Genomic DNA, 17996 nt, shown 5'->3' with positions numbered 1-17996 from the left:
AGGGGATGAGTGAAACATCAAAGCATTTCAGTGACAGTCTAACAGGATGGGGGTGGGTAGGTGAGAGTCAGGGAGACAGGAGAGCACTACAATTTACAAAGCAATACAATTTTAAGCTTTGTAATGGGCTAGAAAACCCAGATCTTTGTTAAGTCCTGTCTGGTGGGTGTCAAAATATTTAATCATTTTGACTTCAAAGGTCTTACGTTCCTGTATTGTTTTAAAGTTCCCTTTCAGGATCCTTAACATGAAATCACTGGTACAGTGTTCTGGTTTTGTAAAGTGCTGGCCCACAGGCATGACATCTTTGTTTGTACTGGCATTTTCATATGATGTCTATGTAAATTAAATCTCTTCTTTAGCATCTGACCTGTTTCTCCAATATAGCAGCTTCATCGCACTTTTTACACTGAATGATATATACCACATTGGAAGATGAGCATGTGAAAGATTCCTTAATGTTGAATATTTTTCCTTTGTGAATGATCGTGGGGTCCTGTGAAATATTTTGGCATAGTTTGCAGCTGGATATATTGCAAGGATGTGTGCCATTCTTTTCTTTTTGAGTCTGTGTTGGGAGCTTACTTCTAATTAGCTTGTGTTTTAAGTTGGGTGGCTGTCGGAAAGCGAGCACTGGTGGGGATGGGAATATCTCTTTCAGTAATTTATCCTCCTGGAGTAGAGGCTGCAGATCTCTTATGATTTTTCTTAATTTTTCCAGATGTGGGTTGTATGTCACTATAAGGGGGATTCTGTCTGTGGCTTTTTTTTCTTTGTACTGTAGCAGATTTTCCCTGGGTGTTTTGAGGGAGGAGGCAATATTCTTGGAGATTATTTTGGGGTTGTAGCCTTTCTGTTCAAAAGATGCTGTCAGGGTTTCAAGGTGTCTGTCTCTGTCCCCTGGGTCAGAGCAGATAAGGTGGTATCTTGTGGCTTGGCTGTAAATAGTGGATCTTTTTGTATGTGAAGGGTGGCAGCTGGAGTTCTAGAGGTAGCTGCCTTTGTCTGTGGGTTTCTTGTATATGGATGTTTGTATATAGCCATCACTGATTGAGACTGTGGTGTCCAAAAAATTGACTTTTTCTGGGGAGTAGTAAGGAAACTTGTGAACTGAAGGGGGTTAAAATTAGAACCAGGCATGGGGGAAGTGTGTTCTGAACAGATTGTAAATCCTAAAACAGCTGTGGCTTGACAAAGATCATTATTAGATGGTTCTGATTTCTTTTTTCTTTTTTGTTACATTTGTACCTCACACTTTTCCCACTCATGGCAGGCTCAATGCGGCAGGCAATGGAGGGTTAAGTGACTTGCCCAGAGTCACAAGGAGCTGCCTGTGCCGGGAATCAAACTCAGTTCCTCAGTTCCCCAGGACCAAAGTCCACCACCCTAACCACTAGGCCACTTCTCCACTCACAATTTAGGTGTGAATATTCACATTCGAATTGTCTCTCTCTATATAGAGAGATATGGCTCTGTCAAGATATCAATTTGTATCTATGCAGGAAGTGCAACATTCCCTCTTAAGTTGCATGGAGTCCTTTGACCACATTGTTGATGCACAGAGTTTAGAGAAGGACTTCTCAACTCAGTCCTCGGGACACACCAAGACAGTCTGGTTTTCAAGATATCCACAATGAGTATGCATGAGATAGAGTTGCATACAATGGAGGCAGTGCATGCAAATTTTTCCGGGGGTTACTAAGTATCAGCACCTTATCCATTGCCCACTAAAGTTGACCCACAGTCCCCACAGTTTAATAAACGAGTCCAGGCTCTGCACATCAATTCTGCCTTTTCATAGATTCTGTGGCTGGTTGCAGGGGGCCTGGATATTATGGAGCAGGTCCCTCAGTGGAGAGGTTTGTATAATTCTAGACTACTCTTTCACCTTTATTTTTTTGGATCTCTGAACATCAAAGTTGGTTCAATTAAAACAATAGGGACAATAAGTAAATAAATGAGAAACATTGGCTTGGTAAAGCCCATGTAAAAGACAGCAGTTCAACATCTAAAGAAAAAAAAGCCATCTGTGTTAAGAGATCTGGTTAATGCAAGCACTGTGAGATGCAGAATTCATGGCTGACAGAACAAAAATAGATGACATCCACTCTTACAAAGACAAGGTAGAATTTTTATGAATCTGAAGAAAGATTACCGATCACGGTCACCTGGAACATCATTGAATGTTGATGGTATATAACATTGTTTACTGGCAAGCATACTGTAAAGATGGCTGTTTAGAATGTTGTTCAATTATTTCGCCCATTATTGAGAAAGCAATTGACTAATGCCATGTTCTGTTCCCGAGACCAGTGGTTCCCAAACATGGTCCTGGAGGAACTCCAGCCAGATAGTATTTCAGGATATCCAAAACGAATATTCATGAGAGAGATTTGCATGCACTGCCTCCACTGCATGCAAATCTCTCTCATAAATATTCATTGTGGATATTCTGAAAACCTGATTGGCTGAGGTGCCTCCAGGACCAGGTTTGGGAACCACTGGCCTAGACATTTTCTAACATATTCTCTGGGCAGTGTCTCCATTGAGTTCTTTCTGTAGGCATCTGTGTGACTGGGCTCCAGATCAAAATGTCAATCCATCTTAAATTATTAAATTTGTACAAAGCATTAGGTCTCAACTGTAGTCCCAAGAAAACTCTTTTTTATTTTTTAAATTTAACAATCAGGCAATATTGACTTGCCTCTTGCCGAAATCTAGATCTGATGATTCACTCTACTTTATTAGAAACCATATTAGTCCTCAATAACAGGGTACACAGAAGTTCCAAAAAAGCATACAAATCCACAAGTCTCTCACAGTTAGTCCTCCTAATTCAACCATGAATTGCAATCTTGCTTTAAAAGGGTCAGGCAACCAAGTTGCTTCCCTGCCAGCATGCACATAGCATTTGGTCTTTAACTACTTCCCAAATCCGGTCCTGGAGCACCCTTTGCCAGTCAGGTTTTCAGGACATCCACAATAAATATGCATGAAAGAGGTTCACATATAATGGAGGCAGTTGTCACGTCTGTGGCCGTGACCACCCTCAGACTTACCTTATTTCTGGGGGCCAGCTTCTAAGCTGGCTTCTGCCTATCCTTTCTGGAGTAGTTTTCCTTCTGTGTGCTGGCTGCTTCCAGCATGGCTCTAATTACTCCACTCTACTGCACCTGGGGGTGCTGCCTGAGTTAGCTCTACCTCTGTCTCCAGCCTGGCTCTGTTTGCTCCTCTGTGCTGCACCTAGGTGTTCTGTGTGCGCTCTTCCTGCTCCTTGGTTTGTGCTCCTCTCACCCGCTGATGGCCAGAGGCTGCCATAGTTTGTCTTGCTGTTCCTACCCGTTCCAGACTTTAGCTTAGTCCGGTCCGGTTCTTCCAGGCTGCCGGACTTGTCTCTCTTGTTTGTGCCTGGACAGCCTCCATAGTTGCTTACTGATGGCTGCAGCTGCTCCTCAGGTGTTGAAGGGCTTTATTAATCACTTATAGACTGCAGCCTTTGCATCGTCTAAGGTCCCTGGTATGTTAGAGTGCTCTGTGCACTGCTACCTTGTCCAGTTCAGTGTGAGTTTCTAGCTTGTTACTAGTAGCTTGGGCATAGCTTTTCTTGTTAGCTTGTGTACAGCTTTACTAGTTCTCCTGTGTTTTGCTTAGTGTGAGTTTCTAGCTTGTGACTAGTTAGCTTGGGCATAGCTTTCTTGTTAGCTTGTGTACAGCTTTACGGTTTTCCTGTGTGTGTTTTCCTTTGCTTCTAGAGCTTCAGCCCTAGTCCTGTCCGCTGCCAGTACTCCTTGCTACTGGAGCTCCAGCCATAGTCTTACTACTTGACCTGACCATTGCCTGAATCTGACTACTCTCTGCCTGCTGCCCGACCCGACTACTGCCTGAACCCCGATACTTGCTGCCTGCTGCCTGACCTATTGGTGGAACCTGGACATTCCCTGCCTGTCTGCCTTGCTTTCGACTAGGTGCCTGGGGGCACGTCTGTATCCTGATTCCTGTTGTTCCTGCTTGCTAGTTCCAGTTCCGGTTTTCCTGTAAGCCCTACCGGCTGCCCGAACCTCAGGGCTCAACCCTCGGGGAACGGTGGCTAAGTGTAGGTGAAGCCTAGGTCCAGTGTGTTCCTGTCCAGCGGGTTCCGGTCCCATGTGTTCCAGTCCAGTGCGCACCCGTCCGGTGTGTTCCAGTCCTGTGTATTCCAGTGCAGAACTCCAGTCCAGCCTTGCCTCGTCTCTGCTTCGAAGGTGACCTTGCCTGCCACTGCCGCTCCACGGTAGTGGTCCAAGGGCTCACAAACCCAGTGTTTCTAGGGAAGAAGCCTGACAGCAGTGTATGTAAATCAAGTTCATGCATATTCATTGTGGTTAGCCTGGAAACCCAACTGGTAAGGGTACTCCAGAACTGGACTTTGGAAACACTGATCTACTCTATAGGCAGCTACATCCAAACCCTTTTACCAGAGCAACAATCCTTTACCTTGAATATGCTGTTCTTCATCAGTCTGGTACAGTGATTCCCAAACCTGGTCCTGGAGGTACCCCAGGCAGTCAGGTTTCCAAGTTATCTACTATGAATATTCATGAGAGATATTTGCATGCACTGCCTCCACTGCATGCAAATCTCTCTCATGAATATTAATTGTGGATATCCTGAAAACCTGACTGGCTGGGGTGCCTCCAGAACCAGGTTTGGGAATCACTGTTCTGGTGTGTAAGCTTCTCTATCTCCAATCTTCATGCAGACTACTCTCTATTGTATCTTCAGCTCTTATAAAGCAGTGGACTCCTCCTGTTCCTGGCTCCGCTATTTCAGATTGATCAGCTACATCTGATTCCTAATTCTTAATAGGAAAATCATTTGATTATAGTTGCCTCCCTCCTAGTTTTCCCTGGCTACAACTACTATTTTAATGTTTGGGTTACAGAGTCTCCCCTTGCCTTCCTGGGTGCAAATGATATTACACTAGTATAAGAAGATATCAACATGCCCGCTTGCTGATCCCCCAATATGAACAAACTATGAAAGATATTGACCAACTGTCAAATGATACAGTACCTGGATTGGATGTGATTTCAGCAGAAGTCTAGGTCTGGAGACCAAAAGAACTATCTGAGTCAATGTAGACACAAGGAAAGACACCTCAGGAATACAAAGATGCATCCATCGTTCACATATAAAAGCAGAACAGCTACAGAGAATCCTGTGACAATCATTGAGGCATCTCTCTGTTATCAATAGCTGGCAAAATCTTTATTAGAACCGAGTTGAACAAATTGAAGAAGTACTCTGGCATAAGAGTCTGTATTGCTTTAGGAAAACACCTGGAATCACAAAGTACTTGTCGCTTGTTAACTTTAGAGGAAATATCAAATATCAATCTGTTTATCACTGTTGTTGGCCTGACAAAAGTAGTTAATACAGCTAGTCATGATTATCTTTGGAAAACTAGAGTAAAATTTCATTGGCCAGAGAAATCTATTGGAATTTGGCAATTTCATAAGTTCACGCTTGCTCCTGCTGTGGATGATCTACTTTCAGTCATCTACTTCCTTCATCCAGTGAGCAGGAGTTATCAGAGTAGTGTGGTCGACTCCAGTTATCTAATTTCCAATGGAGCCAAGCAAGGCTGCTTACTTGCTCCAGCCATTTTTCACAGGGTATTCCCTGCCAAGCCTACAGATGCTGTTTGAGACTGTGATTTTGGATTGACAAAACATACCAGATGGTAAGCTCTTCAATTAAGAGGCGACTACAGGCAAAAACAAACCTACAGGAAGTGATTATCCATGATCTTCTCTTCTAATGACTGTTCATCTGTTTGCTAATGCCAAAAACATCAATATTCAGATGAAAATGGATTATTTTGCTTCAGGTTACAACAACTTTGTTTTCATAATCAACCATAAGAAGTCAGAAAGACTGAATCAGACTGCGCCATGAAAACCTTAGGTGGCATCTACAACTATAATGAATGACTAGACTCTCAAGGCCATCGACAAGTTCAATTATCTCAGCAGTGTGCTGTCAGGCGCAGTCCACATTTATGATTAATTCAATGCCAGAATTACAAAAGCAAGTGTGGCATTTAGCTGAATATGTGCAGATACGCAGGAGAAGCAAAGTCAACAAAGTGTTGCCAAACCCTACTATATGCAAGTGAAACTTATACGCTATTTAGATGTTATGTCAGTGGTTCCCAAACCTGGTCCTGGAGGCACCCCAGGCAGTCAGGTTTTCAGGATATCCACAATGAATATTCAGGAGAGAGATTTGCATGTAGTTGTGGATATTCTGAAAACCTGAACGGCTGGGGTGCTTCCTGGATCAGGTTTGGGAATCACTGCACCAGACTGATGAAGAACAGCATATTCAAGGTAAAGGATTGTTGCTCTGGTAAAAGGGTTTGGATGTACCTGCCTATAGAGTAGATCAGTGTTTCCAAAATCCAGTCCTGGAGTACCCTTACCAGTTGGGTTTTCAGGCTAACCACAATGAATATGCATGAACTTGCATGAACTTGATTGACATACACTGCCTCCATTATATGTGAACCTCCTTCATGCATATTTATTGTGGATGTCCTGAAAACCTGACTGGCAAAGGGTGCTCCAGGACCGGACTTGGGAAGTAGTTAGACCAAATGCTATTTGCATGCTGGCAGGGAAGCAACTTGGTTGCCTGACCCTTTTAAAGCAAGATTGCAATTCATAGTTGAATTAGGAGGACTAACTGTGAGAGACTTGTGGATTTGTATGCTTTTTTGGAACTTCTGTGTACCCCTGTTATTGAGGACTAATATGGTTTCTAATAAAGTAGAGTGAATCATCAGATCTAGATTTCGGCAAGAGGTGACTCAATATTGCCCGATTGTTAAATTTAAAAAATAAAAAAGAGTTTTCATGGGAGTGCAGTTCAGGCCTAATGCTTTGTACAAATTTAATAATTTAAGATGGATTGACATTTTGATCTGGAGCCCAGTCACACAGATGCCTACAGAAAGAACTCAATGGAGACACTGCCCAGAGAATATGTTAGAAAATGTTTAGGCCAGTGGTTCCCAAACCTGGTCCTGGAGGCACCCAGTCAGCCAGGTTCTCAGGATATCCACAATGAATATTCATGAGAGAGATTTGCATGCAGTTGTGGATATTCTGAAAACCTGAACGGCTGGGGTGCTTCCTGGATCAGGTTTGGAAACCACTGTGCTATGTTATCAAGCTGAATCACTTTCATATGGACTGACTGATCGACTAAGATGGCAAGACAAGGTCCTGGATACTGAGATTCTCACATGAACTTGTACAGTATTACAAGTGTTCACAAATCTCATGCTGAAAACACTGCTCTTCAGCAGTCTAAGCTTCCTAAGCTGCTGAGACTGGCCTCATCGCATGGGGGTGGGGTGGGGGAGAAGAACACTTGGTGCCCACCCACTTCTTGACTAGGCCCATTCAAAATTTGCTGTCTTCCTGTGCAGATGTGTCAAATTATCTAACATGCTCCTATGGGAAGGAAAAGATTTGGTCAGGACAGATTCCTGTAAACAGTTCCTCACTCTAGCATCCTCCTTCAACCTCCAGCTATGCTCCACCACCCCTACTCACCGAGACGGCCATTGTCTTGACCTCGCCCTCTCCTCTTCCGGCTCTCCCTCCAATTTCCTCGCTTCAGCTCTTCTTCTCTCCGATCATCACCTAATCACCTTCACACTTCTTCACCCCCCCCCCCTCAGCCCCATCCAACCTTAACCACTACCTCCAGGAATCTCCAGGCTATTGACCCTCCCACCCTATCCTCTAGTATTTCTAATCTCCTCCCCTCCATCATGTCCTCCGAGTCTGTCGACAAGGCTGTCTCCGCTTACAATGCTCTGGACCCCCTCGCACCATCCACCTCCCGTCCCACAAAGCGTACTAATCCCCAGCCTTGGCTGACCCCTTGCATCCGTTACCTTTGCTCCTGCGCCTGATCTGCTGAATGCCTCTGGAGAAAATCTCGCACCCATTCAGACTTCCTTCACTACAAATTCATACTATCCTCCTTCCAGTCCTCCCTATTCCTTGCCAAACAGGACTATTACACCCAATTGACCAATTCTCTCAGCTCCAACCCCCGTCGTCTCTTCGCCACCCTTAACTCCCTCCTCAAAGTGCCCTCCACTCCCACCCCCCACACCTCTCTGTCCTCAATCACTGGCTGATTACTTCCGCGACAAGGTGCAAAAGATCAACCTTGAGTTCTCTACCAAGCCATCTCCTCCTCTTCACCCTTCAACCCTCTCCTTCAACCAACCAACCCAGGCCTCTTTCTCCTCCTTTCCTGTCATCACCAAAGAGGAAACCGCTCGCCTTCTTTCCTCCTCGAAATGCACCACCTGCTCTTCTGATCCCATCCCCACCAACTTACTTAACATCATCTCTCATACTGTCACCCCCTCCATCTGTCATATCCTCAACCTCTCTCTCTCCACTGCAACTGTCCCTGACACCTTCAAGCGCGCTGTAGTAACACCTCTCCTCAAAAAACCATCACTTGACCCTACCTGTCCCTCCAACTACCGCCCCATCTCCCTCCTACCCTTCCTCTCCAAAATACTTGAGCGTGCCGTTCACAGACGCTGCCTTGATTTTCTCTCCTTTCATGCCATCCTCGATCCACTTCAATCCGGTTTTCACCCTCTACACTCGACAGAAACAGCACTCTATAAAGTCTGTTAATGACCTGCTCCTTGCCAAATCCAGAGGCCACTACTCCATCCTCCTCGATCTATCCGCCGCTTTTGACACTGTCAATCATGACTTACTTCTTGCCACACTGTCCTCATTTGGGTTCCAGGGCTCTGTCCTCTCCTGGTTCTCCTCCTATCTCTCCCACCGCACCTTCAGAGTTCATTCTCATGAATCTTCCTCCACCCCCATCCCCTATCTGTTGGTGTTCCCCAGGGATCTGTCCTTGGACCCCTTCTCTTCTCAATCTACACCTCTTCCCTGGGCTCCCTGATCTCATTTCATGGTTTCCAGTATCATCTCTATGCTGATGACACCCAGCTGTATCTCTCCACACCAGACACCACTGCGGTGACCCAGGCAAAGGTATCAGCCTGCTTACATGACATTGCTGCTTGGATGTCCAACTGCCACCTGAAACTGAACATGTCCAAGACCAAGCTCATCGTCTTTCCACCAAAACCCACTTCTCCTCTTCCTCCACTTTCTATCTCAGTCGATAACACCCTCATCCTCCCCGTCTCATCTGCCCGCAACCTCGGAGTCATCTTTGACTCCTCCCTCTCCTTCTCTGCGCATATCCAGCAGATAGCCAAGATCTGTCGCTTCTTCCTCTTTAACATCAGCAAAATTCGCCCTTTCCTCTCTGAACACACCACCCGAACTCTCGTCCACGCTCTCATTACCTCTCGCCTTGACTACCTCTCACCGGCCTCCCACTTAGCCATCTATCCCCCCTTCAATCAGTTCAGAACTCTGCTGCACGTCTTATATTCCGCCAGAACCGATATACTCATATCACCCCTCTCCTCAGGTCACTTCACTGGCATTCAATTCAAGCTTCTCCTTCTTACCTACAAATGCACTCAGTCTGCTGCCCCTCACTACCTTTCTACCCTCATCTCCCCTTACGTTCCCGCCCAAAACCTCCGTTCACAGGACAAATCCCTCCTCTCAGTACCCTTCTCCACCACCGCCAACTCCAGGCTCCGCTCATTCTGCCTCGCCTCACCCTATGCTTGGAACAACCTTCCCGAGCCCATACGCCAAGCCCCCTCCCTGCCCATCTTCAAGTCTTTGCTTAAAACCCACCTCTTCAATGCTGCGTTTGGCACCTAACTCCTACCGTTCAGTAAATCCAGACGGCCCCAATTTGACTGCCCCTATCGGACTGACCGTTCACTTGTCTTTTAGATTGTAAGCTCTTTGAGCAGGGACTGTCCCTCTATGTTAAATTGTACAGCGCTGCGTAACCCTAGTAGCGCTTTATAAATGTTAAGTAGTAGTAGTAGTAGTAGTACTTAAAGGAGAAACGATGATGATCAGATAAGAATATATACATATTCATATAGACATACAGGGTGAGGTAAAAAAAAAAACAAAGTAACCCCTTAAGAGTTTTTTCCTGTTTTCTCAGCAGCCACTTTGAATTTCAGTGAGAAACTTTACTTATTTAGTCATCATTCTTAAGTATTACTATTAAACAACATTTAATTATCTTAAGCTATGTTGGTGTTACTGACATTTTAGCGTTACTACCTAGCAATTTTTGTGCGTTAAAATTATTCGAGCTAAAACACTGTAAAATAACATCATTCAAATGATACAATTAACAATGTGTCAGAACTTTGCAGTTGCTGTGAATGCTCAAAGTGTCCACCTTAGCTTTGACATAGGCCTTCAGTCACTTTGGGAAGTCCTCAACAGCCTGTCACTCGGTCCCTGTGGCAGGATGTCCCAGATCATCTGCAGCGCTTCCTCGAGTTCGGTGGTTGTTTGCAGCTTTGGGTGGAGCTCATGATAGGCCTCCAGCATTGCTCCTCAGACAAAGTCTACATCACTGTGACATCCTTAACAGGAAACCGATACCCCGGGATTTTTTTTTTTCAAATAATGGTAGCTTTACAGTGCAAACATTTTTGAACATGTGAAAATCGCTGGGTGGTCACGCTAAAAAGTCTGCAACTTTGCCATGTTTAAAGATAATCTCATTGCACTCAGCATACAAATGTAGATAGTAACAACAAATAAACCTGTAAAATTTCACACTGAAATTCCAAGCGGTTGCTGAGAAAACAGCAAAAAAATCTAAGGTGTTACTTTTTTTTTTTTTTGCCTCACCCTATATATACACACACTAATATATCTATATATATATATATATATATTATCAGGAAGCAAACCATGACTGTTCAATAACATACAGGTGGTTATACCAACTTCACTGTACGTTCAAGGGTGTTCATCTAAATAGAGTTAATGAGGGAAGGAAATTTAATAGTGCTGTAATATTACAGTTTACAGATTTAATGTTATCAGTGTTCTTTAATGTTGGTAAATTGTAAAGCGCCCATCATGCCAATTCTCCTGTGTGGTTTATTACAGAGTAGAATATCTTATCTCGACAGTAATATCTCTACAGAACATTAAACATTTTGGCAATGGAATTCTAGGAAGCCTAAAGCATAATCTGGTGTATTAACGGCAGTCTTTATAGTAGTTTATGTGAAAAGCTAAAGGATGGGAAAGTCCAAATGCAAAAAGCATGTGAAGCTGTATATCTAGATTTAACGAGATGATTTGGATTTATTTTATATCATACCATGTCTGCTGCTGGTGGTAGGGGTGAAAGCAGTGATACATTATTTACTTAAAAATGTATTACCTGCATGGTATACAAATCTCGGAAGGGTACAATTATGCATATATAATATAGTACATGCATCCCTTGTCAGTGCTGGTGGTATTTAACCTCTTCCCCTCCTCATGAGCCACCTAGACACCTTTAAACCACCAAGCATTTCCCCGCTGCTTCATACTCTACAGGGGATCCCCTTTTCCCCAGCACAACATCTGGAGAAGGCCAAGTTGCCAACACAGACCTATCATTTACATTTTATTCACACTTTTTATTTATTGTTGCGTTTGTATCCCACATTTTTCCACCTATTTGCAGGCTCAATGTGGCTTACAATGCTCCGCTATGGCAGTCGCCATTCCAGAGTGAAAGATAACAATTGGTGTTACATTGAGAACATAGATAACATAATAGAATTACACAATTAAGCAAACAGATCTTGGAAGAAATCAATTCAGAATATAAGATAAAGAGGCGATATGTTACGATTGCAATTATTGATCATTGTGGTATGCCTTGTTGAAGAGATAGGTCTTCAGAGATAGATACAGTCACTGGCAACTAAGTGGTTAACAAAATTAAACAAAATTCAGTACTGGCGGGGGGGGGGGGGGAAGGAAAGGAAGGTAGCAAGAAATGGGTAGGGAGGACAGAGGGGAACTAAGGGGCCAGGTAGAAGAAACAGGACCGAAAAAGAAGGATCACAGGGAATTCAGGCATGTGTTCCTTATCTAGAAGATGAGTCGAAGGAAGAAGAGAAGAAGTCTTGAGTAGAACCCTGAAGGATTGGAGAGTGGCAGCTGACCTGAGGGTGAAGGGGGAAGGAGAGAGTTCCAAAGGAAGGGGCCAAGGTAGCTGAAGGCAGTGTCATGGGTGACTGAGAAGCGGAGGACGGGGGGGGGGGCATAAAGAAGTTTACCAAAGGAAACCCAAAGGGAACATGAAGGGGAACATGAAGGGGAATATGAGGTCAAAAGCTTATGCAAGTCGAACGACATTTGAAGACTGACATCAGAAACTTAAAACGGATGTTTGAGGAAACCGGGAGCCAGTGTTCGGAACAGAGGAGTGGGGTGACATGGTCAAACCAGCAAGACAAGTTTCACTTTTCTCATGCCCATAATGAAATGAAAATATATGTGATGAAAAATCTAACCAATGTCCAGGGCTCACTTCCATAGCATCAGGCAACTTTAGCCCTCTTGGGTCTTGACAAACAATCCATTTTGGTTTTGATACTGTGTTGACCTTAGCAGAGGAACTTATTAAATTATAATCACCTCACATCATGCAGAAAAACGTTTGAAAAACAGTGCATATTTATCTATACTACAATTTCTTATTCATTTTCAATCAACTCAAAGCGATTTACAATCAGTAATTTAAAACATACTTCCAATGTACAATTAATACTAAATCAATTTTAACAGTAAAAATCCCTAGCACTGCTTCGTAAACCCAATAGAATATATTTCTCCTAATTTCCATAAATAAACGTATTGATTTCCTAGAGGATTCTGCAACAAGCTTTTAAAGAACTCTAGTCCATTACTCCAAATATTCAAAGACAGATATTGAATTACCAAATCAATCAGTCATTCTAACCTCCCTTCTTCTTATTTTATAGTATTTTCATTTGCTTTTCTGGAAGGTCCATGTGCACTGCATTGCAAATAATCCATTCTAGTCAAAAGCAACAACTGAATCATGGCAATCAGGTCAGCCTGTGATAAAGAGGAGCGAAGCTGACAGGTAATGTGCAGCTGATTACATGCTTCCTGTGAAACCTCAAATATATGAGGGTTCACACTAAGTCTATTCTCCAGACAAATTATCAGATCCTGGGTTTTTTTCTTACAGAAAGGCAAAACCAATCTATTTACTATATTGGGTCTAGTAGGAAATGCTAACTTGTTCTGTACTCAGCAAAAAAAAATGTACACAGCATCTAAGAAGTCATCCCTGCCAGCTTTTAACATCCTCACACAGGTTTGGGTGAGGGACACAAATAAGCAATGACTAACTCGCCCTCAGACCTTGAACAATCAGCACAATGGAAAGATCATTCATACACAAAAGGAATGCAAGACACAACACAAGCCACTCAAACACCCCCCACCCCTCCCAACCTTTTGTTCTCCTTAAAACTCCTCTCCAGGACTCCAGCTTAATCCTCTGCCACCTTTCAGCACTGACAACCAGTCACTTATGTTGGGTGTCCTTCCATACTTCTTTTTTAGGACCAAGCAGGACAACCAAAAAAATTCAGCTTGCATACTTGCAGCACCATTTCTTTCAACCTGCTGACTTTTTAGGTGCAAGACATGAACGATGAATTCTCAAACCTAGACAAAAATCGATGCTTGATGAGGCAGTCATGAGTTACCTGCTGTGCCACCCACATTCTGTCTGCTAAAAGATAAGACAGACAGCAGAGCCATGCTGGGAAAATCTGAAAGGATTTTTCCACTCCTTTAAATCTTAATTGAGGAATGGAGACAATACATATCACTTCTAAAACGGAATAAAATAATCCTTGTTAATTTATGCAAGATTGTTTTAAAATATATGCACGATTGTTTAATGGTACATACCTCAAAATTAAAAATATTCCTTATTACTGCCCACGGAAGACAAGTTTTAACTTGTCAATAATACAGCACCATTTTGCTATAAATTGCTAATTAAGGTCTTGGACAGGGATTTCAATACATCATTAACATGGATCTTAGGGCCTCTTTTACAAAGCAATGCTAGCGATTCACATGTGGTAAATGAGAGGAAGCACATAGGAATGGAATGGTGTTCCCTCCTCATTTGCTGTGCTGGAGAATCGCTAGCGAGGTTTAATAAAAGACACCCTTAGGGATACCGGAGTACCTTTTTCACCTTAAGCAGCAGCATTCTTTCAGAAAAAGATGATAAAAACATTAATTGTAACTAGAAGGTCAGTATAATTTAGAAATAATCCCCCCCCCCCCCCCCCCCCCCCCAGGATTCCATATATGATGCCAAGATTTTGGTGCCGAAATTTGGACACGGATCTTTAAGTGGCTTACGAGCCAAGTAACTGCAATTAATTGATGTTTATCAATTATTGCAGTAAATTGGCAATAATTGAAAATTGCACCTACGTGTCCCCATGCCCTATGCCATGCACCTAAATCCCCTAGCGTGCAACTCAAAAGGGGGCATGACCAGGGGAGTGGCAGGGTGTTCCTATAAGCTGCATGCAGAGTTATAGAGTAGCCCCATTTCAGCCGGCAAAAACAACACATGGAAATAGCCTCCAAGAACTATTCTATAAAACAGCACTCAATCCAGAAAAGTCGGCACTATTTATAGAATGCCCTCCAAAGAGCTTGTTGGAAATTTTTAGCCGCATACAGGGCCACCGAGAGACTGAGCTGGGTCCCACTGCTGCCGCCGCCCCCCCCCCCCCCCCCCCCCCCCCCCCCCACAATCGCTACCACTGTCGCCTCCCTCTTCTGCTCTCAGGCCGCCAGCGCTGCAGTCCCTAGTCTCCATCCACCCACCCCCCAGCCCCTTTGACAGCCTCCCTCCATCTGCCACCGGGCCCCCTGCATTCAAATCGGCAGTGCCTCACCTCCATGTGAAAGCGGTAGATTGCCTCCCTTTGGGCCCTCCCTCATCCCTCCCTTGTCTGATGTAACTTCCTGTTTCCGCGAGGGCGGGACACAGTGAGGAGGGCGCTGGACTACCAGAGCATCCTGGCTGTACTTCCCACCCCTAGTACGTCGACATTTCTGGCTCTACAAAAATATTTATTTTGTAGCGCCAGAGTGTACCCAGCGGTAATCAGGCAGTGCCGCATGCTACCCGGTTACTGAGGAGCCCTTACCACCACCGCACACCCATTTCCTGTAGAAAAGTGAGATTTCCCTTTTACTAGCTATGGTAAAAGGGGGCCTCGGCACATGTGAAAAACACGCAACAATGCCCACGCAGGACCCCTTTTGTAGCAGCTTGGTAAAAAAGGGCTCTAAACTTATTGTTGCACAAATTTGCTTAAATAAATGTAAGTAACTTCATTCTTAACATAATTTATTCTATGTTTTAGTGAATTATATTAGAAGAACCTCCATCTGAATATCGGAGTAGGAATTCTCTGACATCCTACAGTATACATGGAGTTATCAATGTCATAGGTCATGCATATTAATCACACGGGGAAAACAGACAACGACTCTGCAGATCTGCTGTTAGTAAACTATAACCAGTCATTAAAATAATCCATAATATCTAAAGATTGGAGGGTAGACAATGTAGTGCTTATTTTTCAAAAGGGATCCAGGGGTGATCTGGGAAATTACAGACCAGCAAGCCTGACATCCATGCCAGGCAAAAGAGTGGAAACTATTATAAAGCATAAAATCACTGAACACATAAACAAACATGGTTTAATGGCACAAAGGTAACAAACTCAGCCAAATATCACTAAATATCCAGGGGCTAATTCTGCCTATGATGTTCAACTAAAATAAAAAAATAAATCATGGGTCACCGAGGGCTGAATATCAACTGGCCAGTATTCTTGTTTATAGGCACCAATCCAAGTCTTTTTTGGTTTATTTGTTAAAAAAAAAAGGTGATTATTTTTTGGCACTTACAAGGCACAGCATGGCGATAAAGGTTGTCTCTAATAGTCTGCTGCAGTTCGTGATCTGGTGATCCTTTCTGGAATCTCTGATTAAGATAGTGCCTCAGGTCCTTGTTCAGTCTGCTTCCTGCAAAGAAAAAAAATTAATTAGAAAATATATGCTTCTCACACAAGTGCAGGTGATTTTCATTTTATTTCAATCGTCTTCTAAAATGATGCCGCTTTAACCATAAAAGCCTTTATTTACCAATGTATGATAAGGTTTTGCAACTAACACATACATTGAAAGGTTAAAGCATGTTAGGTACAAAATTCTGCAACAATTTAGAAGGGCATTTTCAGCACTTCTGGTAGGAGAGTTAATAAAGAGTAAAGTTTAATATGGCAATTATCATGAGTGGCGTAGCTAAGGGTGGGCCTGGGTGGGCAAAGGCCCACCCATTCTTGCCTCAGGTTCACCCAGTCAGCAGCCCAAGAGGCCTCCAAAACTCTTCAGTGGTGACGCCTCATTACTCTCTCTCCCTCTTCTCCACACATGGCCTGGCAGCTGCCTGTCTCTCTGTGGACACCCCCCTCCCCTGGTCTACCTCAGAGTTACTGCCGGTGGCAATTCCTATAGGCATCATGCGCCGCTTCTCTCTATCATGTCCTGCCCTCAATGATGTCACTTCTTGTTTCTTTGGTGGGAACACTGTAGAGAGAAGCCTGCAGGGCCAGCACAGGTTGCCTATAGGAATTGCGGCGGGCAACAGCTCTGAGGTAGGGCCAGGGGATGGGGTTCTGAGAGAAGCAGGCTGACATAGGGTCATTAGAAACACTATATTGTATTTATGTACAGGGGTGGGGGTGGGAAGGGCTCACCCAGGTTAACTCTGGGTCCACCCAAAATGGCAGGTCTGCCTACGCCCCTGCTAACAGTTAACACACCAAGGGGTTTTTTAATAAAGCTTAGCATGCGCTAAATCCTAAGACGTTCATAGGTATAAAATAGACTTCTTAACATTTAACACGCACTAATTCTGTTAGCGTGTGCTAAGGTTTAGTAAAAGGGCCCCTGAGTTAACTGTTAACATGGTGCTGCTCAGTTTGAAGGTGGAACAAACGAACATAAATCTTTCTGAGAGTGTGTGTGACCTTATCTGGGAAAAGGTGACTTAAGTAGTGGATCTAAAACGCTGGATGGCTGATTTTTCATGTTATGGGTCTGAAAAAGTTACATGTTTGAACTACTGTAATTTTCTTTAGTGTTTCTCGTAAAAAGATGGGGTTCAGACTGTTGTGTTACAACTTGTTTGATCTAACCAATTCATTAAAACCTCATTTTTTTTTTGTTTCTGGTCACACATGGTGCTAGCTTTTGCAATAAGTATGATCTCACAACCAGTTTAAGGACATGAGATGATAAAACAAATATCCGAGAAAGAGAGAACATAGGATACTATATTGTAGACAAAATTATGGGTAAAGTGGTAGGGTAGCCAGGTTAGTGCACTTTTTAAGTTAATAAACAGAAATAAAAGAAAAGAAAACATAAAAGGAAATTTCAAAACCATCCAGGAATGTAAAACCTTTGAAGTTAAAATGATAAAATATTTTGAACCCCACCAGACAGGACTTAAATATCTAGGGTTTTTTTAAATCACATTATAAACCACAAAATTATAATGCTTTGTCACCCTCTGATCGCCCTTCCATTTCTCCTCCCACTCTAACCCACTCCCTACTTTTCCCCGTGAGACTGTCATTGGAATGATGTCATGTTTCACATATATATTCTGATATATGTCATTATTTGCTCATTTCTCTATTTCAACTGGTTCATAAAGAGTAATTTTACCTGAAGCACTAAACATATATTTACAGTCTCTGAGAGTACTGTATACGACCCCTGCAGCAGGCGGGCAGGCACACCTGCCGAAACACAGCCCCGTGTCAGGTCCTCTGTTGGTGCCTTAATAAAGAACTGTTCGCAAGACAATCTCCTCGTGGAAGTCAGTGTGTTATCCTCTATTCT

General features: G+C 43.4%; 1 protein-coding gene across 26 annotated transcripts in view; it reads right to left on the bottom strand.

Annotated features, from left to right (window-relative positions):
• MAGI1 (membrane associated guanylate kinase, WW and PDZ domain containing 1) overlaps positions 1 to 17996 on the bottom strand; it is a 526393-nt gene that overhangs the window by 284461 nt on the left and 223936 nt on the right. For all 26 annotated transcript variants that reach the window (XM_030205202.1, XM_030205208.1, XM_030205204.1 and 23 more), the window contains exon 2: positions 15993 to 16109. In XM_030205202.1, coding sequence (XP_030061062.1) covers positions 15993 to 16109 — 117 coding nt within the window. The remainder of the gene's footprint in view (positions 1 to 15992; positions 16110 to 17996) is intronic.

Source organism: Microcaecilia unicolor, chromosome 6 (genome assembly GCF_901765095.1).
Source record: "Microcaecilia unicolor chromosome 6, aMicUni1.1, whole genome shotgun sequence".
Lineage (NCBI taxonomy): Eukaryota > Metazoa > Chordata > Amphibia > Gymnophiona > Siphonopidae > Microcaecilia > Microcaecilia unicolor.
This window is presented reverse-complemented; position numbering and strand designations above follow the sequence as displayed.